Source organism: Synchiropus splendidus, chromosome 5 (genome assembly GCF_027744825.2).
Source record: "Synchiropus splendidus isolate RoL2022-P1 chromosome 5, RoL_Sspl_1.0, whole genome shotgun sequence".
NCBI lineage: Eukaryota > Metazoa > Chordata > Actinopteri > Syngnathiformes > Callionymidae > Synchiropus > Synchiropus splendidus.
In genome coordinates, this window is record NC_071338.1 from 16,525,045 (window position 1) to 16,551,978 (window position 26,934).

A 26,934-nucleotide genomic window follows, 5' to 3' on the forward strand; every position below is an offset into this window, starting at 1 on the left:
AGACTATGCGCATGCGCGATGTACACATCATCGAAAAAAGCGATAGTTTTTTTTTTTATGCATTACATATTTTTAAATCAGTCCATTATAAAGCCGCTATGCAACGTTTAAATGTGAAATGTTATTTTCTCCCCGGCCTTGTACGCTGTTTTTCGTCTGGACATGTCACGGTGGAGATAGCTGGTGATGAAACCCTGAACCAGGAAGTGTCCGCCCGCCCGACGCTGTTGTGGGGATGTTTGCCCTGACGCGCCTGGGCACGGCTTTCGGCTCCACCGCTGGATTCGTAACCTTCCTGGTTGTTATCCTTGCAGCGATCTTAAAGTATCTCGACGATCCCGATCCAGTGCAGTTTAACAGGTAAATGTAGTGAATGTAAGTGAGAATAAACGTCCTATTGGAAGTGAGCTTCACGGTCAAGCATTACGTTCTGTTCAGTCTTCATTTATTGCCTGTGAGCCCTTTATCGTGGTGCGTTGAACCAAACTCCTGCGATAATTCTTACTAAATGACGAATATTGATTTCCAAGCGAATGTCTGTTACTGTTTATTGCATGGTTTATTACATTGCATTAGTATTAAAGAAATTAAAACACAAAAACCTCTAATTTTGACTCTAAAGTGGCTCAAAAAAGCAAATACTCAACTTTATGGAAGTCAGTGCCCATCATGTATCTTGTGTATTGTCTGTCATATGTTTCAAATATGTTTGACAAAATGAGTTTTGGAACTAAGGATGGCAGAGGACATGAAGACCTTGGAGGAAAACTTCAGACAACAGAACAGAAGCTGCTTTATCCTTGGTGCTTCTGGGGAAACAGGGAGGTTGCTGCTTCAAGAATTGCAGGAGCGGAACATATTCTCTAAGATAACACTCATCGGCAGACGCCAGCTCACCTTTGAGGGCAAAGAGCATGAAAATCTGGTAAATGGGAATGTCGTGTTGTCTCTTGGAGAATTGGTGTTTGGGAATTGAGGTGTTTTTCGTCCTCCTTAAAGGTTCAACAGGTCGTGGACTTTGAGAAGCTGGACGAATATGCGGCTGCCTTCCAGGGCCATGATGTTGGATACTGTTGCCTAGGAACAACCAGGGCAAAAGCTGGAGCTGTGAGTTAAACTCTGTGCTCTGTGAAAGAGAGATTGCAAGCAGAAAGTTAGGTGTGTCATTTTCCCGCATCTGGGGACGAGTGGACATCAACCTATTACAGAAGCAACACGTGCTATTCCACCAGCTTCTTCCCTTCAAACGCAATAGTGGGTAAATCAAATGAGTACAATAAAACTAGTGGCATCAATGATACACACTAGACTAGTGAGTACGGAAAAATCAGTAATAGTTTAGCAGCATCAGGATGTTAGGTGTTTTGTTAGTACTGTCAGTTTTCATGTGAGTACCTTGCAACGTAGACAGCATTTTTCCTTGTTCTTTTCAGGACGGGTTCGTTCGTGTGGATCATGACTATGTCCTTAAATCAGCCGAGCTCGCGAAAGCAGGAGGATGCAAACAGTTTCACCTGGAGTCATCCAGGGGGGCGGATAAAAGCAGCAGTTTCCTCTACCTCAAAGTCAAGGTTGGGAAATACAGCAACATGACGCTAACGTGAAAGTTATATTTCACCCTAATTCTATTTTTAATTTGTTTCAGGGACAAGTGGAAGCAGATATCGAAGCCCTGGATTTTGATCGATATGCTATATACAGACCTGGGTAAATTTTTGCTCATCCTGCTGCACGTTCTTCTGTTGGAAGTTATTTTGACCACTTATGGGTCAATGTCGACAAGTATGAACGAGAACAGAAATGCACAGCCTCCTAACGGGACATTCTCTCTGCAATACTATGCTATATATTTATATAATATTTATTATATTATAATATAATTATTAATAATAATTATTCCACAAATTTAAAATCCAGTACAAAGGTCACAGATCGCAGATTTACCGGAGACAGAGCAGATATGTCATGTCTCTGCAGAGTCCTGGCTCTGTCTTTATTAATTCAGGGCTGAAAAATGGAAGCAACAAAGTAGCACAGGTGGGGAGATAACAGAACCACCCAAACCTCACATTATTAGATTTTGGTCCTGTCTAATGGAAAAACTGGGTCTAAGATATCCTCTGTTAACATGAATAATTAACATCTGACATCTATAGATCTCACACCTTTCTCATTCAAGACTTGATCGAAGACACCACACACCTGTTCATCGGCTGCTGAGCCCAGTAACATTCAGCTCTGTGGGTTGTAATGTGATGCTGAATACACAACACTCTTTTCTCCACAGGGTGTTGTTGGTGGACAGACAGGAAAGTCGACCCGGTGAATGGCTCGCCAGGAAGTTCTTCTGTGCCTTTTCTGCTGTTTCCACATCGATGTCCATCCCGATCCAAGCAGTGGCCAAGGCCATGGTGTCAAACACTCTGCTCCAGCCTGAGCAGAAGATGGAGATCCTGGAAAACAAAGCCATCGCTGCCCTTGGGAAGAGTTCAGGGAAATAATTGGGAGTGGACGAGAAATGCGTGATGCTTTTTGGTGGATATAAAATTCTTTTTTTTTTTTTTTTTAATCATTAAAACAAAAACAACCAAAACATCTGACTTAAACTGACGCTTCATGTATTTTTCAGTGTGCTTGTACTTGATGTTATGAATCTTTTAAACTCAATAAACATATATTTATGATCCAATGGAAGCATTTTTTTGTTTGAATACAACTAACAACCGTCCAACTGACTATATTTTTGTAACAATAATATATAACATTTGTGACCAGTCTCTGTATTGGGAAATTTGCATTCATCACAATACATTAAATAAATTGATAATTAATAGAGAAGTCGCTGTTGTGGTCATGCTTAACCGAAACGGCTGTTAAATGGTGACATCTAGTGGTACAAGTGGAGAGGCGACAGTATGGAAGTCGTTTTACGTCAGATTACGTCACCCGGAAGTCCAATGAAAGAAGGGAGCATCATGGCGGAACACACAGACACACGTGAGTGAAGTAAATAATATTGAGCTAACTTCACCAAACTGCATTCAACAGGACAATGGTCTCTCAAATCGTACCGATGTCTTCCCTTCATGCTGCTTCTAAACATGTAACTACACGGTGGTACGAGCTACTTCGGCTGTGCAGTTTAAACTTGCTCTTTCTTTGACCAGTGGTCGAGGGATGTGCAGATCTTGACGACATGCCTGAGCTGTCGGACGGTGATGATGATGATGAAGGTGAAGACGAAGACCAGTGGATGGACGAGGACCCTCAGGGGATGGTTACCTGCCTGTTCTGTGACAGGTGCGACGCTGTGGAAATGTCTAAAGACATGTTGCTGCTGTAAAAGTAGTTGCTCAACTAGTACACATTAGTCTTGTCAAATAGCCTTAACGTCCTCTTAATTGTGAGGAAGTAAATAAAGATCAATATTTAGGAATATTACTTTATTTTCTTTTCAGTATCCTCAGTAAACCATCCCTTGTTTTTATTTTGCAAATGAAACTTAGGTAAGAGGGGGCTTGAAATATGTCTTTTACAACTGAAATGATTTTTTTTTTTTTGCTTCCAAATATTTTTAAAGCTCTTTCATGAGTCTTTATTGAATACTTTATTGATTCTGCTTGTTTCTCTACATTGTTTGTTGTGTGGAGCAGCCTGCTGTTGTGTAGTTGTAATGCATTTTTCTGTCCAGGGTGCTGGGCTCAGTACCAGCCACGCTGCAGCATTGCTCAGAGGTGCACCAGGTCAACCTTGTAGACGTGATAAGAAAACATCGTAAGTCGTTTCTTTCCTGAAAGTTGATGTGTCCCTTTGTTTTAAGCTTAATCGGTCCTCACTTCTGCTCTAGATTTAGATGACTACAGCTACATCAAGATGATCAACTTCATACGTCTAAAGGCAAGTTAAGTAGCTTCACCTGACTGTTACAAGTAGTCGATTCATTTCAGGACAACTAAACTTTGTTGATGACTTTTTACATTGTTTTTTGCAGAAATGTAGCGCCTCCCAACTGGCTGGATTTTCTAATGCTCCATCACCGTGGGAGAGTGAAGAGTTTCTGCAGCCATTCATCCAAGATGACCCCCTTCTCCAGACAGGTACCCTGGTTTTTTCCTTTAACTCAGTAAAAGATATTGGGCCTCAATCACACGCTACACAAACCAGTAGATTAAGGTTGTTACTAGATACTGAATTCAATAAAGGCTCATAAAAAGTGTTATTTTCTGAGAGTGTAACAATTGTGTTGTAAGGTGTGGATGAGGCGAGGATGGGTGACCCAGGTAGCTCAAGGTAGAAATAGAAACAGAACAATGTCTGCAGATTTTATACAGCTGAATTTATTTTGCGTCACAAAAAGTTAATCAAGTTAATCTGGGTAAATGTGGTCGATCTGCACAGGCGCAGACGTCTACGCTAATGCAGCTCCATCTAGTGGCCAATCCTGGGTAATGTTCTCCATACATGACCGTTACAAGGTGTCAAAGGGGTTAAGGTTGTTGTGAATTTTACCCTCATATACCCCGAGATTTCGTGCAAAGTGTGTGCATTAATTATTCTTGTTTTCTGCTTAAATCCCTTGGCAAACGCAATGGTTGAACGTTGGTAATGTTGGTCATAATTATGGTGCGTTTTGGGGCCAAAAAGAGGTTTGCGCCTCAAAGCTTTCCTAATTATTCTACCAACTTGATCCTGGCTTAACTTTGTGAGACCTCTTGCTCCATGGTCGATGCATTCAAGTGGATGCATTGCTGAGTTGGTGCACCATAGCTAAATGTACCTCCCACTTTTTTCTGACAGTTTTTTTTTTTTGAACAAAGGAAAAACTAGTACTTCAAGCTTCCTGACATACAGACACCGCAAAGCTTTTAAGGTGTTTCCATTATTTTGTCCAACCCCTGTATGTATGCAACGATGAAATGGTTTTCAAGGCATGTCCAACTGAAAGAACTCTAAACTAGACAGACAAACTTCATCTTAACTTCCATTTGGAATTTTATCATATTGCATGGACGTATAAAATTATATATAAATTAAAGTGCCCTTTCAAGTTTTGCACTCACATAGGTAATAAAAACAATCATGTTAAGTGTTAATAAAATGACTACGCCTTTCATTTTCATCTTCTTCTGCCTGCCACTCCAGATCCTGAAGAACTGTGTTGTTGGGAGGACTCACCCACAAAATGTGGTGGAGATTCAAACAATGCGGTGCTGCAAAGAGCAAAAGCTGCTGAAGAGAGAGCATGTCAGTCAGAGAAAGCCCTCGCAAGAGCAATGGAAGATCTTCATAAACTCAAGTGGGTTTGTTCAATACACTTTTAGCTTGTCCCCTGCACTACACTTTTCTTGCCAGCAGGGGGACACAATGAACACAACATAAAGTGGACCACCATGTGAAGGAAGTTTGAAGAAAGGGATGGGAAAATTCCACTGCAGTGCTGGGTTAAAGTAAAAAAGGGGGAGGAAGGAGGGGGGGCAGTAAGGGAAAATTACAGAAATAGTGGGAGGGGGTTGTGTTGAGAGATAAATGCTTCCCATCTCCTCCATTTACTGCTACATCCTGCATGAAGGTTGTGAATGTTTTGTACTTTCTGGTGGTCACATTTGTCCTGCATTCTAATGTAAGAGATATTGAATGCAAATCTCCCTCATGTTCTCTCAGGCTTCTCGCTCAGGGTCTGGTGCTGAACGCAGACACCAGCAAAAGCAATAAACTGGGCGCCGTGGCTGAGCTGCGAGATGATGAGGACGAAGCTTACTTCAGCTCCTACGGACACTATGGCATCCATGAAGAGATGCTGAAGGTCTGATCACATCCGCACCAAAACCGGCCCTGCCTGCAGCTTTCATTAATATCCCGAGTCATATTCAGTCTTAGCGGAGGCAGGTTCATCAGCAGACGTTTTGCTTGAGAGATTTCAATGTAGCTGCAAGATGAACATGATCATCTTTATGCACACGTTGATGCTGAAGACGTTTTTTAAAGTGATAAATCTGCAGAACGTGTGAAGCGCTCGAGTGAAACACTCCTGTTGCCGCTATAGGCGAGGGCCTGAAGAACTGAAATCACTTTTGTGACTCCTTAAACGCGACAACACTGTGAGTGGGTGTGTGAGTGTGTTGGTTGATTGTGAAAACTGCAGTGCTTTCACGTTTCCCTGATTGGTGCTCAGCAGAGCAGCCTTCCATGTGTGTGTCAAACCAAAGATCTTCACTACGCTGACGTAGTAAGGGGTGTGAGAAGATGTGCAAGTCGAGACCATCTCTCACATTTACCACATAACTTTTAGATTAATTCATACATGACAGATTGCTGTGTCAAATCAAATGTGATTTGCCTTTTTCTTTTTTTGTGCAGATTGGATCTTTGAGATTCAAAAGCTGTGTTTCATTACCATTTATGCCATGATGTCTTGCTATAAAATTGTAGCCAGGAATAAAATATGTGCTGCTGGCACTGTTTATTATGGAAGCCAATCCCTGCCAGTAAAAAAAAAAAAGATACCTGTTTCTATACTTTGGCAACCGTGTAAATGTTGGGAGTCCTTTGACTCAACAGTAGATAAATAACAGAAAAAAGCATTGTACTAATGAGTTGTTTTTTCTATTCTTTTTTTTTGACCTGCGGAGGATGGGCCCCATTAACTATACAGTTACTATTGAGAACTGAAAGTTTGTCGTCGGCTGCAGTGAATTTAAGCATCTCTAGTTCCTTTCACCTAAAAAACGTCCCGTCAGTCAAATAAAACAGACTCTTGACTCCAACACTCACAGATAATGAGATAGATAAGAATGATTAACCGTAATGTGCCGTGCCATGTGTATTTCAGCCTATTGTGACTTTTTGATTTGCATGGTGTATTTCACCAGTCCTAAAATAATCTGTGTTGTGGTGCAGGATACAGTGCGCACAGAGAGTTACCGGGACTTCATGTACAGCAACCCTGATGTGTTCAGGGACAAGGTGAGTGAATCCTGGAGATGATAGCATGTGTTATCTGGCTTCACAAACGGAGAAGACCATTAATAGTAATGCACATTTTCCTGGTAGGACATTAATAAGGTGATGCCGTCTGATTTAAAACACTCTGACTTTATTAGCACCCTTGAACGTCGACTGCAGAGTGCTGATAACAACAGCGTCACGACCCCACACCCCCCCTTTTGCTTCTGTTTCTTTCTGATCTAGACGCACTGGACTGTTTCATGACCATCCATTATATGTGGGGCAGTTGGTTAGTGCTGGGATGATTGCGTAGAGGAGCGGGGCAGGTTGCGACGATGGGACTCTACGTTATCCCTGTCAACAGAATTGTTCTCTGAAGGAAACTGTCACCTACGCAGACAAAAAGCAAACCTGGATATTTCAGGTTGTCTAAGAGTAAATATGCTTGAACTACAGAAGCAGCTGTTGTGTTTTTGTCAGCAGTGTGCAGGCGACCCTCTGTGAACCCATAAAGGCAGTGAGATGCTGACGGCAAAGTTAAATCGAGAAACAGCAGCACAGAAAGACAAGTGTGTGTGCACTGCAGCTGGAGTCGGTCGTTTAACACCAACATAGTCAACTGTAACCTACTGAAGAACCAAAATACTGTCAAGGACATTAGAAAGTTAACAACACGAAGTATGTTGGTTACATAATAAATACACAGTGACATTGCAATTTAAAATTGCTGTGTTAATGTTGCAGTTTTTTTAGTACCAATCACTGTTTTGTGTTTGAGAATAGAAGCTGCACAACCAGTTTAGTTGCAATTCCTATCAAAAGCTTATATTTATTTGTTGTGTGCAATTCCTTCCCCAAGTAGACGTCACAAGCTGTATTTTTGACCGTACATCCCTTATCCAACAGGTGGTGCTAGATGTTGGATGTGGAACTGGCATTCTGTCCATGTTTGCCGCCAAAGCTGGAGCCAAAAAGGTCATTGCTGTGGACCAGTCAGAAATCATCTATCAGGCCATGGACATTATCAGGTAAGCAATTGACCTGAATATCAAATAACCGTCAGCAATAAAATGAAGCTTTATAGTCTTAATGCTCCTGGTGGCTTATCCTCTCTGGCTGTGGCGCTTATGATTTGAGTGTGAGTCTGGGACCAGGGTCTGTGGGAGTGGAGGTCCAAGTGACCTCCAGCCACCTTTTATTTGTCTCAGCTGGTTGACTTCAATATAGCTGCTGTCAGTCGTTTGGCCGTAACGCACCTAATTTACACCTGCGGTTTGAATGAATCACCTCTTCACCTCTGTTGCAGTCACTCACCGCCGCACACACATCTTTGCGTGGACCCACAAATATGTAAATGTCTCCCCCCCCCACCACCACCACTTCAGTGTGCTGCTGAGTCTAATTTGAAATGTTTGCAGGTGTCTATTTGCCTCCGCCGCCGGTGTCTCCGCTGTCTGCATCAAACCCTCTTGTTTTTATGACTGCTATTATTATGTAATAGAGGATCGCATAATCAAAACTCCGGGTTTGTTGAAGAAAAGGGACAATTTAATTTTACAGACCACCAACTCCCTGTTGGAGTATGAGTCTGGGTGCAGCGTGCGTTACAGGTTTGCCAGTGGTAAGCACACAGGCGAGCTGGCGTTTACAGACGTGCCTTTTCTGATCCTCTCTTGTCGACGCCGGCTGTGGAGCGGATTTGGAGCCTTGGATTTTGCTATCTCCTTGCATATATATGTGTGTTTCTTCCTCCAGATCTTAATATCAGGATTGTAATTAAAGTGGCTCCTGTTGGCTGGGCAGGAACATCCATCTCCTGTCGGCGAAGTTTAAATGAAAAGCTGAATGTGACTCCCTTCCTTCACAGTCGCTTCCTTAATGGATAATGTCTAAATACCTTTTTAAATGGAAGCAACTGATGGATAGTCTGGTACAAACGCCGCGGCTTGTGACAGCACAGCAAAATGGTAATAAATAAACAGAATTATTGCTGCGTTAATCCTAAAATGGATTCATTTCAATGTGCACAAATTGTTCGCTGATCTCAGATGGTCTTATATGATTGCTGTGTTTTAAATGAAGAACTTATTTGTTGTTATTATATTAGCATTTTGATTATAAGCTCTCTATTTTTTCCCATTAAGTGTTGAATTTATATGTGCATCAATTACTGTCAAACGTTTGAAGGAAACTGTTACATTTTTCAAACATTTGGACCATCAATGAGGTATCTGGTATTATGGTTAAGTTTAACTGCAAGTCATTCTACTCTTGAAGTACTCGATCGAGTAGTCGATTTGAGACAATCGCAAATACTGTTAGTGGGCATAGCATGTACTCGTAGAACTGGAGTTACAGTATATACGAGTCAGTTGGAACTGAAAATATGTACAAACTGTGGAGTAGTACTGTTGTCCGGTGCTACCCTGAATGACAGATAAATGCACACCAAAGATGAACTTCCATAGTGGCCACACATTCTCACTATTCAGCTGTGGCAGTTGAGTTCATGATGGACTTTGGCGTCCATTGTTGACACAGAAGTCACGTATACATGAGGTGCTGCACATGCCATTTGTCATGAATATTGCGAGATTGGAACAAGGAGTGGCACCTTTGTTTTTTTACCTTTATTTCTTATTTTTGTGTTTTTAACACGGACGGTGTAGTGGAGTGCTGTCAATGTCGTCAATAGCGTCAGGAAGGGAAAGATAAATAGGTGAGGCCTAATGCATGCTATGTGGAAGGCTGACTTCAGTGTCATGTGGGGCATCAAACATCCACATGTCAATGTGTTATACCTTAGGAGAGTGAATGCACTACCGTAAATACAAATTTTCTGGCTATATTTTCACTTTTTAAGAGATAAAACATTTTGTCAAGTCAATCAATGTGAGCAGTTTTCAGATTCAGGAAGGGCAGGTTGATTCTGAACTTATCCAGATCAACTCCCAAATACGCTCCATGAATTCCATGTGAATTCAGTGTGTTCATGTGCTTATTATGACAAGAAAAGTTTGTGCACCAGGTTCTGCCTCACAGAATACGGATGGATCAACTTCAGTGATTGGAAACGCAAACCTTCTTTGCAGGAAGGGTGATAGCTGAGGTTGTAGCAATTGGCCACCTATGATTTTTCTCAAACTCTCGGTGTAAAATAAACAACTTTTACAGTTTAGGCAAATCAAATGTTGAGGTTTCGGTTAGAGAGGGATGGAATTCAGTGGATTGAATTGATTACAGATGAGTGGTCAATATAAAGTAGTGAATGATTCCATTTATGTTGCATCTGTGACTGTAATTTTCCAATTCATGTTCTGTCTTTGGAGCCAAATTTGTCTCATTATGTAACACGGCGCCCGCTCTGACTCTGGCAATCTCGCAGTCTCATGCTCATACATAACCCTACAAGCTGCTCATATCCTGACTCTCTCCCCTGAGTCCTGACATTGTCCTTTAAATTACCCCAATAATGAGATTATAGTGTTTCCCATCTTGTGAAAGGTGGGGGAAGTGCTGGCGAGGTTGCGGGTGAGGGTTGCTGTGTGGTGCTGAATTCTGGGACGAGGCGATAGCGATGAGAGCAGAGCAGGAGAGAGGGGAGAGACAGTTCAAGATAAGGATCGCTGCTACAGAAATGCACTCTGGGCCACTGTGAGTAATTGTTCTGTCCTCAGTAACATTAGCTGTCATGATAATGGAATATTCACAGAGATTGATTCCTGGACTGGTCGGTTTCAACAGAGGGATCATTTGAACAGCAGCACCGATCTTCTGGCTCGTGTTGCTTCGATGCTGTCGATGCTTTGATTTAGTAAAAGTTGAGAGCTAACTTACATTTGTTGACAAATTAGAACTGAGTGGTGCAGTTTGTTTTTGTCACATTCTGGCCAAGATATTTCCACAAAGATTTACTTAAGATCTGTTCATAGCTTTTCAAGTTTTGTTGACAGACAAATAGGAGCTTTGTCCTCATTCCCCAGCCTCCCCACACCTGAGCAGAAAGCGAGAGTAGAATGAGATCATGTGGTGAAGTTCAAGACTCTCTGTCAGAAGATTCGTTTTATGTAAGAACAATGAACTTGCTCTTTTGCTAGCTAGCCATCACACAAACATGTTGCTTCTCATGACTTTGTGCATTCACTGCCACCTATTAACATGACCATCTCCAAGAACCTTTAAGGGTGAGAGACTGACATTTAGAGATGAGCTGGAGGAGAGACAGGAGAGGTGGCTGCACAAGCTGGGGGAGAAGGGAAATGAAGCTAAGAAGAACCTTAACAGATTACATAGTTGTCAGTGAGAGAGAGGCTGGAGGAGCGGTGAAGATGAGAGAGTCAAGGAAGTGAAAACAGATTTGGGATCAGTCTTGAAGAGTGATGGACAGAAATGAAAAGAGGCAAGGAGAGGAGAGTGCAGACACATTGGAAAGAAGGAGTTGTGTCACGTGATAGGATATTAGTGAGACCTGCCATGATGTATGGTTTAGGCCTGGCCGATCGGCGGCTCCCGAGCCATGTGCGACGCTTTCCCCACTTTCATGCAGCTCTTTACCAAATGAGCTGCCGAACTGGCTGTGATTTTGGTCAAGTTGCTATTGAGATGATCATTTATACAGGAAATAAGACGAAAAAGTAAGAGCTATTCTGGCGCAATGTCAAAATATTGTTCAAAGACTGTGACTTGCGTTTAACTTGAAACGTGAAACATAAACAATAAACCGCGCCACACACGTTCAATGCTGATTTGAGTCGCTGTCCTAAGTGTGAAGGAATGAAGATGAGACGCTCCAGTCTGCATCGTCGCTCACACTCACAGACTGGGGTGATGTTATTGGTGGCATGAGCCACGTAAAAAAATAAAATATATATGTAAGTAAAACAAGAGCCGCACAAATATCTATGTACCTTATGTATTCCGAGGAGGATCACGGTAAATTGTATGAATTTTAAAAATACATGCACAAGAGACATATGCCGGACGCGAACCAGCAACCTTGTGACACACACAGGGATGTGCTTTAACTGATATACTGCCAGGTGAGCCTTACAGCCTCACATATTTGTAGGATGTGGCTCTTTTCAGCAACACAGTAAAACAATGTGGCTCTTAGAGGAGAGGCATGTTGGACAAGGGATGTTCGACATGGAAGCTCTGGGAAGAAGAGAACAGCCATTATGGGTCATCCATGTGATAAATCTGTAGACCTGTGTTTTGATTCAGATGTCAAAAATCGATATGATTCACAGGGGACCGATTCAATTTGATTTGGATTTGACCAGGGTTGTTTGAACCATAGGTGCCAAGTTTGCATATTATGGATGGGATACTCACACAACCAACACTGTAGATGGTGGACGACCCCTCTAACTTGGTACATAATTAAAACTACTCATGCTTACATTGTGGCTCAAACTACTTACCATGTCATATTTAGCTTGCTGGTCTGAAAAGCAGAACTATATTGTTTTGAATATCATTTCAGCTTTAAACTTGGAATTTTAATTTATGAATTTATTTTTAGTCATGTCTCTGATATGCTGTGGCTAGTGGTGGGGCAGCATTGTGGCGTCCTCTACTGACCCGCTGCCAATGGGCCCCATATCATTTTAACCGACACTCTAGTCAATTGGTTTGGTCCTGTTTAACAAATATTTTTGCCAACACACAGACTTGTGGTCTTGTAATACTCTAATACTAACATGTTTCTGCAGGGCCAACCAGTTGGAGGACAAGATAACGCTGATCAAAGGTCGTATCGAGGACATCCAACTTCCTGTGGAAAAAGTGGACATCATCATTTCAGAATGGATGGTTAGTACACTACTTGTGAGTTAGATGGCTCACCCGTTTCTTAAAAACGCTGCATGTGTGAGTATGATAGGCAGCTCATTTGAGGTTGTCTCTCTGAATGTTTTTATTATTTTTTATTTTAAGCACAGATATAATTCAATGTATATGGGTTTTGTAACTGTGAATCTTCAATGACTGTGATTTATGATCTATAATTGCTAACTTACTTAACTCAAGTGCACATTTGTCATGCTATATTTAGTAAGACTCCTGTCCAAATCTGTGGCAAAACCAATGAAAAACAAACACTTGTAAAAGTTGTCCTCAACTGAGTTTTTTGCTGTTGCTCAAGATTGTGGTCAGCCATGACAGTGTGGTTGAACTTCCAGTAAGTTTGTCTGTTCAACTGTTTCCTGAGCAGTTTGAAGTGTGGCTTGAACGGTATTTAAGTCAACCACGAGCTTCTGAATACTTATCCGGTAGCAGCGGTTTTGCTTCCTCGCATTTATCAGGGAGATGCTCTGCCATGATACGTCAGGATGGCCAGTTGAACGCACCGCTGAAGTCATCCCTAATTCATGAGCACCCTGTATCTGCGCTGCTCCCCTCCCCCCAGCTCCCCATCCGTCGTGAAACCCCAGGGTCACACACAGGGGTCGCCTGCCGCAGCCTTCCTGTCCCTTCACCAGGGAAATTGAAATTCAGCGGGTGACATGCCAGTGGACCGGTGAAGGATAGGGGGCATAATCTCTGATGACACTGGCTCAGCAAGGGCTAATAAATCTAAGAATCCTTTAGTCACTTCTCATCAACACCACAATGGAAGACATTTCTTGGGGTTTTAAAGATGCCTTCCTTCTATTGGGGAACTATCAGTTGTCACAGCTGACGACGTCAGGTCAGTGGAAATGACTGTAATCTCTTGCGTTTGCTCTTTTAGCCGGCTGCCTATTATCGGCACGGCTAATGGAATGTTGGCCTTCAGTTTTCATTCTGTTGATGTAATTCAGCTTGACCTGGGTAGAGGGTTTGAGTTGATTGAATGGTTGGTTAATACAGATGGCACATCATTATCCTGCGCATCAGCTGTGTTTGCACTTTCCTTCGAGTCATTGGTCTGCGTTTGTTGTTTGGATCTTTTAGAGTTGGTGCAGAATTAATCTGTGAGTGTATTGTCTGGATTGTTACTAGCGGCATAACAAAATACAAAAATATAATATTTTTTTGAATACTCAAACTCACCATCATCTGTTCATCTGATCAGCTGTTACTTTTCCTCAGTTTCAAGCATTCACCCCAACTGCAGTTTTTGAAAATGGTTTTGCCAGATCCTCGTTTTTTTCTAAGCAATTCACCTGCCAATCCTTCGGCAAAAGTTTGTCCACATCTTACCTTTCGGTATGGTTTGGCAGTTTGAAATGAATGAAAATAATGACTCCCTTTTGCGGATTTTCTGTGAATTTAAATGTATTCTGTGTGTAATCCGTTCATTCATGTAAATGATTATGTAGGATTCTGATTTTTTATTTTATTTTTTACATCGAAGTCAAATATAAATTACGTTTTATGTAAATTTATCAACTGTCTGTCCAAGGTGATGACAGATTTTGCATAGTCCTGCCAAAACTAACATCACATATCATAGATCAAGGTAGTATCTGCCACAAGAGTTTGGACACATTTTACTGCATTTTGATGTCACTTTCTTCTGTGTTTCATGGGAAAATTCTTAAATTAACATTTTATTGTTCAAGTGTAGTTTAGACAGAATTTGAGCGAAACAAAATCACATGGGGGCGCTGTGCCGAATAGTTTTGAAAGTCATTGTCTTTGTTTGGCGATTATTGTTATTATTATTATTTAATCTGTTTTGTTTCTCGTGTATTTTGTTTCACGGTCCTTGTACCGTCATTTGTCTCATTTCGTAACATAACGTAGCAACAACTATTTTGTTACACCCTGACTCCTGACTGAATCACTGCAATAGGTTTTGTTATCCGCTCTTATGTTACACCGTTCCGTCTTCTGCCATAGCACTCATAAACCCTCTCAACTGATGTGTACACTATGAGTATTGTAACACTCTGCTGTGTTCACATAAAGTTTTCAGAGTTGAACCTTGTGGTGATGTAAAACCTTACTTATTAGTGATGTGAAGTTTTTGTAACTAAATAGACTGGCAGCTTATCACAAGGTGTATACATTAAGTTATTTATTTTGAAGGCCTGGAAGTATTGTTGAAGAGAGAATAATCACTCATTAAAATAATCCAACTAAAGATTAAATATAAGTAATAGTAACCAAGGAGGAAGAAAAACAGAATACTAAAACCTAAAAAAAAAGGTTAGATTTAGAATTGAAGTTATAATTCTAGATGAAGAAAGAACGGCATCATTGGTAGTTTTGCTCTGATCTCGTGTGGGCTGCACAAACACAGGCTGAGGGCCTCTTGTGGCCCCCGAGCCGCACGTTGTCCACATCTTGTCTAGGGCTTTAATTTTTTTTTCCTTTTTTATATTCTCACGACAGGTCATTTATTTAACTGTAGAATCTGCTGATGGTCTTTCCGTTTAATTTGTCACTTATCAATGCAGTTGTGTTTTGTGCTTCAGTAATGAATTCCCAAACTCCATTTAACGGCCTGGAAGGGCTGAGTGACATAATTAAAGTGAGATCATTGGGGAGTGTTGAAACACGGTGGCGGAATAGACAGCGGTAGGTGATTGATGTGATCGTAGAAATGGGGCATTTACCCATCTGTCTGCTTATGGCGTTTTTTGAGAGAGTGTTGAACAGAACCACTGACATTTCATAACTCATAACATTGATCGGTCCAACGCTGAAAAACAAACAGACCGAAGCTCAAAGCGACTTCGGGGGCTGACAGAAAAGAGGAGAGTTAAATAATGAACTTGGTCTCCAACATGGAGTCTGCTTGTCTCACTCCTTCTCATAAACATTTTCTGCTCCCTAAAACATGATATCATCTAGAAGGGGGATGTTTGCAGCGTATTTCTGCTAGCTTTGTTCCTGTCTCTTCTTTATTCCGCAGCACAAACTTAATGTGGTTTGATATTCAATAAAACAGTTTAATGCAGCCATGAAGGCCAGTGTCTCTGGATAGCACATCCCCAATGTGTCAACTCACCTTGAAGAGAATTATTCCAAAGAAATAACTTTCCTCTGCTGCATTAGTGAGAAGTCTCAGAGAACCTACTCCAACTTTCGTTATTTTTCTGACCCTCGTATTCCGCTTAGTCTATGTGGTTGAAGTTTGCGCACAAATGCAATGATGTGTCTCCAAAACTAAGGCAGCTCTTTCTTTTTAGTCTTCATGATCAGAAATTTGAGACTCATGGGTGTTGCACAGCCATCAGTCATCGTCTCTGTCAATCAAACGCTCACATTGCCTGACACACTGACAGTGTCATATGTGTCCATCTTGCATTAATGATCCATTACCTGCCTCTTCGTGACTTCTACTTGACTTTCTCTCAGTCAAACTTGTTGGTAGAGCTTTTAGAAAGTTTTGGGTGTATGAGCTTCTTGGAATGCTGCCTGGGTTTACACGGATCAGTTTGTCGTGCACCAGACTTATTTGAGTTGAATTTGGTGAAGTAAAAGTGACGGTGATTTGACCGTGTTCTATTCAGGCACATGGCCACAGATGACTGAGAAAAGCAAGAAATATGTTATCTGTCAATCTGTTGCTGTTAGCGCCCACCGAGAAGAAATGCATCTGATGATGGCGGTACATGGACTTGTTCTCTGATAGATCTTGTAACATGCGGTACTTGTATGTCCAATCTTTTCCCCCTATTAAAATTGAATCCAAATCATTAATTTGCTACAGACAAATATTAAAGCTATGATTCTCTTTCATTCAGTGTGTATGGTCTGCTTGTTATTCTCAGCACTGACCTTTGCACTCATTTTTTTTGTTACCATGGTCAGAAAAAACAACTACACAAGTGCTGCAACATGCATCATGCACCGTAAGATCATTTATGTTTTGTTTACTCTTTTGTTGATGGTACCATTACAGAGGGCACATATTTGAAAACTGTTCTTTCTCCTTTATGGCCATAATGTCACAGAAGCACATTATCATGTGCCATGCAGTGCTAGAGTGTAAAACGAATTAAATAAATAAAACAAAACTTGAAAGTGTGGCTGACAGAGGACAGATTAGGGGCGGTACAGGGGAGGAATATGAAGGACCTTTGCTGTTAAATTGAATATGGGTGCATCAAACAATGTCATAATTTCAGTATTTATTTAGTTAATTATTTGTTTGAACTAATTTCATTACTTTCAACTTTTAGCTCCTAGCTCAAGGCAAGCATCTGAGTGGTGACCCTTCAGGTCAACTGGCCCTTCATATTGCATTGGTTCACGGACATTACATTGACGTAATTCCATACAGACTTCAAACTGTCTGACTCATTGTGTTGCATGAGTGATTTTACTCCTCGTAGGTGCAGACTTCCGCAGTGAAACAGTAAACATTCTGATCCCAGCGGTGCCGATACTCACCTCTTTGTCGTTCTTCTTTCACCGTGGTGACTCGACTCTTGGTATCAACCCGTTCAGCTCATTCCAGGAACATGCAAACAATGATTTCGGGGTTGTAGACTAAGTCCTTGTTGACTGTATTGACGACCACGTACCCTGCATAGCGTGACGTCATCACATGCGACATCCCAGACAACTTTTCTGGGTCAGATTCATTCAGGGTTCATCTTTGTTTTGTGGCCATAAATTCGAAGTTTCATTTAATGATGAAAACTTGATGAAAAAAGAAATTAATAACCCTGCGTGAAATTGCTTGGTGTAAAGTCATGAGATGGTGGCAGCACATGATTTAAGATAGTTCAGTGTTTCACATGATGATGTGTTGTGTGTGTATGTGCAATACATCTGCTGGCAGACACACAGAACGGTGCAATGTCTCATAGCCATTTCAAAACACAAAAGCATCTTCTGATTTTGGAGCCAGATTCCAGTACTTCAGAGCTCATAAGTGTGGCTGGGGTAAAATAGATCTTAGCGCCTGTGAAATGCATTTCTAATGGGCGTTTGTTCCTGAATACACAAATAAATGTTTTCATGTTGTGAAATATGTAGAGTTTTGTGCAGAACGAACGATATTCCAGTGTTCCACAGGGCTCAGTATCAGTTCTACTTGAACAACCATCATGGAGCCTGCACTGCCATAGCTGTAAAAAGGATGTAGCTGGGAAGATGTGGAGTTCAAGCTTGTTCACACAAATTGAATGAAGCCGCGTATTGAATGTGTTTATGTTAATCCCGTCTTCTATTTGCATTAGCAGCACTGACGGTGCTGCCTTGATTGTTCAGTGAAGCGTGGATGAATGCAGACGTGTCCCCAAACACCTCTCCATGTACATAATCTCCTTTATTTTGCTGAGGCTCTCCTGGGACTGTAAGCAGTGATGATCTGCAGTAATTGAGGGAAAACGTGTCGTGAATGTGTGAGTGGAGAAGAGCCACTGTGGCCCTCAGGAAACATGGAAACCACAGAGTAATAGTTTTTCATCCTTCAGACACCCAGCTTTAGTGGACTGTCTTAATGAGTCATTTGAAATACTGGAGCTGTGGAGGAAAACTTGAGGGGGCATGAGAAAGTGAAGGAAATATGAATGTGTTTTTTTGTCTGTTGTGTTTTGGTGTACATCCCTTATGTAGATTTGAAAGTGGGTTTTGCAGAGGGAAGTGCTTTAAATGCAAATGTCTTTAATGTGTATTTGCTGCTGCGGCGCCTTCTCATCAGATTTCCATTAGCTTCCTGTGTGTAACTGTTCATTGATTAAACTGACTCATTTCTTGGGACATGACTGCAAAGACAAGCCTCACCAGCTCGTGCAGCAAAAGATGATCAGTTACTATTGTTAAAGAAAGTAACCCAAACGTGATCTTATAGTTCAGGTGTCGTCTCTGCACCGCTCCAGAGTGGAACTGTGTTTTTCTTAATTAACATTGCAGATGTGTAAAACAGGGGGGTGTGGTACATGCTGCTGTGGGACTGTAATCCTGGGGCGGCGTTGATGATCTAGGTAAGGTCTGAATGTGCTTTTCGGCAATTTTTATTTAGCCCCCCCACCCCCCTTTCTCTCTCACTCACTCTCTCTCTCTCTGTCTTTCATATCCTTTCCACTACAAGTGAAGCAGTGTCCCGTGAAATTGGGCTTTAAATTACGAGGTCGGCGTATTTGCTGTGTGAGTGTTTTAAAAATGGTGCTGTGTTAAGGACACTGAGTGGACCAGCAGTCTGCGGCAGACTGTCTTTGCACCGGACTCTGGTACCAAACCCTCGACCACTGATAAACACAGATAATGTATCCGAGTTGGTTGTATCAGCTTTATCCTTGTCAGAGATGGTCGCAAACGTAAGGTCGAGCGCTATAAATCAGGGCCTTGTCTCGTGTTTGTCTGGCTGCTCTTCTCCTCCCTTGGCTATATTTGAATAATAAGGCTCTTATCTCAGTAAATTATTCTTCAGGCAAACGCATCCTTTTTCTACGACTTTCCTTTTCGTCATACAGAAGAAGGCACAGTCACCACACTCACTGAGTCCTTGCATCTGTGCCAGTCTGTCAGGGCTGGACCACTTCTCCTTGATCCTCTTCATTATAAGTATTTATATATGTGGACGCACCACTTCAATCTCTTTCCAAACTAAAAGCTAAGGTATTTGACTCTTCATTTTCCTAATCTACCTCAGGTAACGCTCATCACTAATCACTTTCACTCAGGACTGAGTTACGCTCGAATGGAGCTCTCAAACTTAGAGGTGAAAAAGCCAAATCCTTCACCTATTGAAGGTCATTTTGTTGCTGAACGATTTATAACTGTGTCACTATGAACGGTCTGGTTAATAAATCTCACCACTTTAGCCGAGAAAGTCATTTTTAATGCTCTTTTTTTTCTGTCCCTTTGCAGCGTAACAAAAAACCTATCCCTTTTGGGAAACTTTATAAAGTGTGTCATGAAGTAGCTGTTTAATTCTTCTCAACTTGTTTGAGGATGGAAACTGTGCTGTTTTTAATAAAGTTGTTATTGTAAAGAGGATTATAATAAAGTATGACATTCATTTACTGCATCATGTATTGGAACTAATACTGTCAATAGATTAAAATTTTATTCTCAAAGCCACTGAAGACGAGTTAACTCGCGATTAATGGCAAATTATTCACACATTTTGAAGTTCCATTGCGAACACATGCAAAATGATGGATTAATTTGCCATTAATCGTGAGTTAACTCGACTTTGGTGCGATTCATTGAGATTAAACATGTAGTTGAGAGCCCTAATACGTATGCACGTGGTCGTGTTTGGCCAGTTACCTAAACTGCGTTGATGGTGTCTCCCTTGAAAGTAGGGAGAGAAGCTGAGTCATTCAACAGTAACTTGGAATAGAGCTTTAGTTCACCAAAACTCATTGCTGTTGCACATGGACAAACACCCTTCTTTTACATTTGTCATGTCGAGAAATGCGTTGACCTTAGCTGTCAACCGACTGTGGTGCAGGTGAGCTTTTCCATTATGTTGTTGTTAACTGGAACAAACAGTCTGTTTCATTCTTTTTACATCTTATATCTTAAAAATGATGCTGTTTTTAGTACGGCTGTTGTGATTTTCTTTTCTTGATCCAGGTATCTTTTTTTGTGAAAAGGTTTCTTATGAATTCTTAAACTTTAGTGACTCATTTTGTCATTGGATTAGCATGGAAATTCAATTACATCCATTAGGAATCACTAAAGAATTCAATGTTATTGGGAATGTTTATTACCCCAAATAAACTGCTCATATACATGTGTATTCACAGCACATTAGTCAGTAATGAATCATTATAAAGTACTGATTAGTGCCTTGTTAAGACTGACTAGATTTTACCCAGGAATAGTCACTTTAAACAACGTAATAATTACCAAGTGTTAGCTGTCAATAAACCAGTAACTAGTTTTATTAGTTGATGTGTGATCCCCAATCTAAAGTGTTGCCATGTCATTACACAAATGTTTCTCCTCAGAAGGTGTGTCTTAACTTTTGACTGACATTGTTTATATTCTAATATCTTGGAATACTCCCAATATTCCAGTTTGACATAGTTGCACGCTTGTAGTTAATGGTTTCATCCAGCTGTTTTCCTCCTTAGTTCCTAAAGAAATGTTAGTATTATGTTCCATAGTGACCAGTCTTGTGTGACGCTTTAATGCAGGTGAATATACAACATGACCCATTCCCCATATTTACTGAGTAATATAAAGTTTACTCTTCTTGCAGGGTTACTTCTTGTTGTTCGAGTCGATGCTGGACTCGGTCTTGTGTGCCAGAGATCTGTACTTGGCTGACAATGGCTCGGGTAAGTCTGTCTTTTAAGTCTTTGACTGGATTTGGAATTGATTTGAATTCTGCCTCCCTGAAAACCAGAGTGATTTCATTTACCAAACTTTGAATACAGGCCTGACTGGGAAACAGACAGGCCTGTTCTCTGAGGTGCTGCCATGTTGTGTGGCAAACAGCTGGAGGGAGACGGTTGCGCAACACTCCATATGTTGTCAACAGCTGTTGCTGTGGCAGCACATCATGACAGATCTGTGAAAGTGTGACCCACAAAATGAGTAGAGAATTGAGTTTTACAGGATGACCAACCTCTAGAGATGACTCAAATCATACATGACATGAATATGTTTGTCATATAGAGTTTTAGTGTTTCCCAAAAAAGTGATTGGTTTTTGATAGAAGATAAAGTTAGTTAAGTTGAGTTTAACCAATGAGTATCAATATACTTTTTGCCTTCACAATAACTCAATAAATGAGTGAGGTGGAGGAACTTCTGCCTCCATGATGTGGGTTAATCTACTTTATCAACAGTTTCTAAGTCTTTCAAAACGCCGAGTCAAATTGAGTTTACAGCTACAGCATGGTATCACGCCACTTGTTCACCTTGTTTCTTGAACAAAAAAAATGTGGAAGAAACCTTTTTATTGAACCCTGAAATAACTTTACTAAATCTGCTTATCACCTTGATACAGGACAGACAATTGTGTTATTAAGTCAGAATTTTATGTCTTCTTTTTATGTGTGTTTGTTATCTAAAACAACCCAAATTGTTTAAAGAAAAATCCACATTTTTTAATTCTGCCTTCTATGCAATACATTTATGTATTTTCTAGGCTCCTTTTTATTTATTAAAGTAATTAAATTATTTATTATTTATTATTATTTTTATTGTTTTGTTTATTTTTATAAACAAACTGTACTGACTTCTGTAGCCAAGACATGTAGTTGTTTTCTGCGTTTACAGCAGGTACAATATCTCAGTCGACCGCACTTTTGTCACTTTGGTTCCCTCATCTCTGGCCAAATGTAATGGCTTTTGTTAAATGCGGTTCAACCACAGAATGGTTCCAACACGCTGCTTCAAGTGGCTCCATGGAGCGGAAGGTAGAGGTCACACACAAACACATGCTAGTGCATCCAGCAGTAGATAGACAACCTCAGTGACAGCAAATGGAGGCAGATCTGTGACCCGAGCAGAGTGGTAGTGACGGGTCAAAGAATGGCCCATTGCTTGTCATGAGCCTTCACCTCTGACCGTTGCGTGATTGGCTGCGGACTGTGGGTACGACGCTGTGGCTGCTTTGTAAATAGCCATCTTTTTCATTTGACAGGGTGTTTTGAGTTTTGGTTTAGGTTGGTTCCTTTTGATCACTTATTTGTTTATTTCCGACTGTCGAGTGTCGACAGTAACTCGGGGTTGACTCAGCAAGTAGCACACTCTGGCTTCATAATGTTTACGGGTCCTTGAGTCTCAGGTCAGCAGAGGGATGAATTGTCTAAAGACTGCAATAGAAAGGCAGATCACTTTTGCATCCTATTTCAGACTCTCTCCATGCAGGACCTGAAAATAATGTGTGTGCATGAAATGTTGTTGATGCAGCTCAACAGCCGACTGGCTGCATGTGTGTGCTTAAGTAATGTCGGAAGACAGCTGCAGCATCGCCCTTATTTTACCACTACATTAACCTCCCTTTCATCCTCAACTATGTCCCTGCCTGCCTGGCACGGTGCTGCATCCAGGGAAAAGGGATCTCTTTCGTCCCATGCCCCCTCCCACACCATCCTATCCCTTTTAACAGCCGACCAATGAGGGGGATGGAGAGCAGAAGTTGAAGAGAGAGAAGGGGGGGGTGACAAACGGGCTCTGAGCAGCGAGTCGAGAAGGACGCAGATGTCAAAGCCATGAATCTGGGGAGGCCCATGTGCCCCCCTACCTTTTTTTACTCTTTGCCATCACAGCTACACCACTGCAGCCCCTCCTGCTCGCCACTCTATCTGTTCTTGTTTCCTGGTGAGTCCTATATTCTGCCCAATCAGCATCTGCCCCCCTCTTGTTGTCTCACCTGCCGTTCATAATTACTCAAACAGTTTATTGAACTGGGACTGATGAAGCAGCAAAAGTGTGTCGGGAACAGCCTCTGTCTGTTTGGTGACACACACACGCAGCCATTCTTCATTTGGTGACTGAGGTGATGTTAAACTGAGCGCACCTCCACATACAAGGAAGAGAAGGAGGAAGTTAATCTGGAGTATATGTTCATGAACAGTCTGGGTGTTTTGATGGCTTTTTTTTTTTAATCATCCTTTGCAAAAAACATGAAAACATGACAAGTAAAAGTTAATTGAGTTGCCCTGTCGGCTCCTGTGGAATGCTGAAATGCCCAAGTGCCGTCTGGACATACCGTGCTGTTTCATAAAAAAGTGGACTGGGATGGTGCTGCATTCGATGCATAGTGACCCATTGTTTTGTCATCCAATGATTTGGATGATGGTCATAATGATATACATCGCACAATGGATAGTGGAGCTGCCTGATTGTGGATTTTTTTTATGTTTGGGTAGAATAAATTTAAGACAAAAAACCTATAGGTAAAGATGTTATTCATGAAAAAGCGACTCTAAAAAGAGTCTTGAGCTCTCTATCATACTCAGGTGTGGGCCATTGAAACTAAAAGAGGCTTCTCCATGTGCAGTCGACCGACCCGCGGGTTGGAAGTTCCAGGAGGGCTGGTTTAATAAAGGCATGTCAGATAAATAACAAGACTAATAAAACCATTAGGAGCTTTCTCTGTACCAAAATTGATGGTAAAATGCAGTTTCAGGATCTGTAATTGAGTTTCAGGAGTAAAAGAGGGTGATTTTTTTTTTTTTAGTTTAGAAGTTTCTCTGAGTTTCAGGATCATTTTTCCCTGTCGAGCTGAAGAAGCCCCCCATGCTCTCATGTTCTATAATCTGTGGCTTCCAACAACTGTTTTAATTAAACCTCACATCATTGTTTAAACGGACAGCGCCACCTACTGAGCTCAGCCCCGACTCTCTCCCTTTTCCAGCCAAAGCCCAACTTTCATTTGCTGCATGATCTCTGCTCTTCCTCTTTCATTATCAGTCATCGAACAAACTGCATGTTTGAGTGGTGCTTGTTCCCCCTGAACATGCACAAGGAATGAGTCAGAAGAAGATCAATCTGTGTTCTGCACATAGATCAGAATGTTGTGTTTCATATTTGACAACATTTGGTGCATGATGGCATCACGCACCCGGATGTGTCTGGCTTTTGTTTTCTCCAAAACCCCAGTGCAGACGAGTATGATATTCTTCATCGAAACGCTCGACGAGCAAATATAAATATATAATATCTTTTCGTTGTTCTGCCATGGATTGGCTCCCACTTGTCGCGTTTAATTTCCTGTCTATCTTGGACTTGATATATGTTTTTGCTAATGTATTCCCTCAAGGGCCCAAGGCCTCACTCTCGTCTAATGTTGCTTCTCAGTCGGTACATAAAGGGCTCCCAGCATCAAGATTTAATCACCATTTATTCAAATGTGGAAGAAGGACCTAAAAGACATTAAGGCCGATGTTTAATGTGGATTGGGACCATCTTTATACAACAGTTGTGGAAATGTGCCGTGAGCAACTCTTCTAAGTGCGAGCCTCCTCTCCTTCATCTGGTGCTGAACCTTTGAGCCGATGGCAGCCTCCTAAAAGCCATAGTTTTCACATGTTGACCCTGTTTCGCCCTTTTCTTGTTACTGTCCCAAATCACTCAGATTTTCTTTTTTGCCCACACGCATCAACAATGCTTGGAACTATTGGCGTCCTCATAGAACGACTCTTCAAATGAAGTGATTTTTTGTGTGTCCGTCAGTAAACATCCACACTTCCCATTGATGGATGACAAAAAGAATGTTTTTAGAAATCATTTTTCCAATAACATTTTTCTTTTTGGGTGAACTTTATATCCTATTTTAACAGAGATGTGAAAGTCTATGGAATGACTTTGTTTGCACAAATTGAGATTATATCTCTTAAAATAAATGTTACAAATGTCATTAAAACTTTTGTATCCAAAGTTGGTAGAAATGTGAGACAGCTCTCAACATCCTGTGTTTGTTCCTCTTTAATTCAGAGCCCATCCCTCATGCCATCTAAAATAGTATTAAGTATCAAAGTAGGGCAAGAATTGGGCCATGTGATAAGTGGAAGTGATGGATACCGCCATTAGAGAATTCAGAAAATTGATAACAGGCTCCACACCCACAAGATGTTGAGGCGTTCTCAAATTAAATGCGGTGACTGGTCTGTGTAAGATGTGTCGTCGTTCAGCGTGTCGGGGCACAGACGAGCGGTGTTTCTTCTTGCGTGACTTTATTCTAAAATTCACGAGTGTTTAGAGTTTAAATCGCAGCATTTTACCCATTTCGACCCTGTCTTCTTGTCTGCCAATTTAGACAAATTAGAATAAAAAATTGTTTGTCATTTGGAGAGTCTGAAATTGAAATTAGTAAATCAAAAGATGAAATCTATGCCAAATATGGTTTTGTCAGGTCCTCAATATTTACGTTATTTTTTATGTCTCTGAATTTCATTCATTTTATTCATGTTTTCTTTTTTTTTCGGCAGTCTATCCTGACCTGTGTAACATCAGCCTGGCAGCCTTAGGAGACCTTGAGAGTCACAAGCAGCACATCGCTTTCTGGGATGATGTGTATGGCTTCAACATGTCATGCATGAAGAAGGCTGTGTTGCCAGAGGCCCTGGTGGAGGTGGTCAAAGGAGAAAAGCTGATCTCCCACCCCTGCGTCATCCAGGTACACTGAGCGGATGTTGGTTTTAGGTGTCCTCAGTAAAGGGTTACTAACATGAAGTCAACCAAGAACAGTACCGTTTTCTTTATGTGCTTACAAAAAAAAATCAAATTTCATTTCCATTTTTTTATGCGACCATAAATTACATCGTCATGTGAACCGGTGCGCTGTTTGGTCGCCGTAACTAGGTCACACCATGCTGCCATCTTGTGACGTAACTGGAGGTACCAAATCTGTAAACAAGCAGCGAAGGTTTGAGCAATAGTTTTTTTAGGAAGAAGAGCAGGTTTGATTTCCAGGATACTGAGCTCAGCCCCAACTCTCTCCCTTTTCCAGCCAAAGCTCAATTTTCATTTGCTGTAACTCTGCTCTTTCTCATTCATCATCAGTCCTCGAGGTTTTGGTTCGGACTGCATGTTTCAGTGGTACTTGTTCCTCCTGAACATGGACAAGGAATGAGTCAGATGAAGATCAATAATTTCTACTGTGTTCAGCACGTAGACCAGAGTGTTGTGTTTCATGTTTGAATACTTCACCAGACATCAACATTTGGTGCTCACTCCATTTTTTTTGACACTCGTCGACTGTCAATTTTTGCTTCGTGATTTAAAAGTTGTCTAAAAATTGAATGCAGAACTAATTAAATGTGATCCAAATGTGAAGAGAGAAACAATGATTGTTGTTATGAAGCATGTTGAGGCAAAAGATTTGTCTGGAAATCCCCCAAACTAGAATAAAATCATGAAAAAGAGATTGTGATAAACTCTAAATTATTTGAAATAAATAAATCATGCTATATTTTTGGCATATTGCCCACCGCTTCCTGGAGACATTTTGAACAAAAATATTTTCTGCAACTTGTTTCTGCAAATAACATGCCAAAATAGCCCAGAGTCAGTAGCTACAATTTTTCAAAGGGATTCTCTTCAGGACTTCTGACTAAATACATTTGCGCTTTGGCTGAGGTTCCTTTCATGCTGTAACCCTGGATTTTTTTTCAATGAACCAAGTGCGTCGTGG

General features: G+C 41.1%; 2 protein-coding genes across 2 annotated transcripts in view; both read left to right on the top strand.

Annotated features, from left to right (window-relative positions):
- Nucleotides 1-218: 218 nt before the first annotated feature.
- Nucleotides 219-2,684, top strand: htatip2 (HIV-1 Tat interactive protein 2). The gene is made up of 6 exons (XM_053866014.1): nt 219-360; nt 736-925; nt 1,000-1,107; nt 1,434-1,571; nt 1,646-1,707; nt 2,288-2,684. The coding sequence occupies exons 1-6, from the start codon at nt 236-238 to the stop codon at nt 2,499-2,501; spliced, it is 837 nt and encodes a 278-aa protein (XP_053721989.1). The 5' UTR covers nt 219-235; the 3' UTR covers nt 2,502-2,684.
- Nucleotides 2,685-2,952: 268 nt separating this feature from the next.
- The window catches only part of prmt3 (protein arginine methyltransferase 3), a 43,291-nt gene continuing 19,309 nt past the window's right edge, over nt 2,953-26,934 (top strand). The window contains exons 1-12 of the mRNA XM_053866708.1: nt 2,953-2,997; nt 3,168-3,300; nt 3,692-3,774; nt 3,848-3,897; nt 3,992-4,097; nt 5,143-5,296; nt 5,662-5,803; nt 6,898-6,963; nt 7,852-7,973; nt 12,660-12,759; nt 21,047-21,125; nt 25,730-25,917. Of these exons, the coding sequence (XP_053722683.1) occupies nt 2,958-2,997; nt 3,168-3,300; nt 3,692-3,774; nt 3,848-3,897; nt 3,992-4,097; nt 5,143-5,296; nt 5,662-5,803; nt 6,898-6,963; nt 7,852-7,973; nt 12,660-12,759; nt 21,047-21,125; nt 25,730-25,917 (1,263 nt within the window). The 5' untranslated portion in view covers nt 2,953-2,957. The remainder of the gene's footprint in view (nt 2,998-3,167; nt 3,301-3,691; nt 3,775-3,847; nt 3,898-3,991; nt 4,098-5,142; nt 5,297-5,661; nt 5,804-6,897; nt 6,964-7,851; nt 7,974-12,659; nt 12,760-21,046; nt 21,126-25,729; nt 25,918-26,934) is intronic.

Coding starts and splice junctions, on each gene's coding strand:
- htatip2 (XM_053866014.1), top strand. CDS start 236: ATGTTTGCCCTGACGCGCCTGGGCACGGCTTTCGGCTCCACCGCTGGA. Junction 1,108..1,433: donor CCAGGGCAAAAGCTGGAGCT/GTGAGTTAAACT, acceptor TGTTCTTTTCAG/GACGGGTTCGTTCGTGTGGA. Junction 1,708..2,287: donor TATGCTATATACAGACCTGG/GTAAATTTTTGC, acceptor TTTTCTCCACAG/GGTGTTGTTGGTGGACAGAC.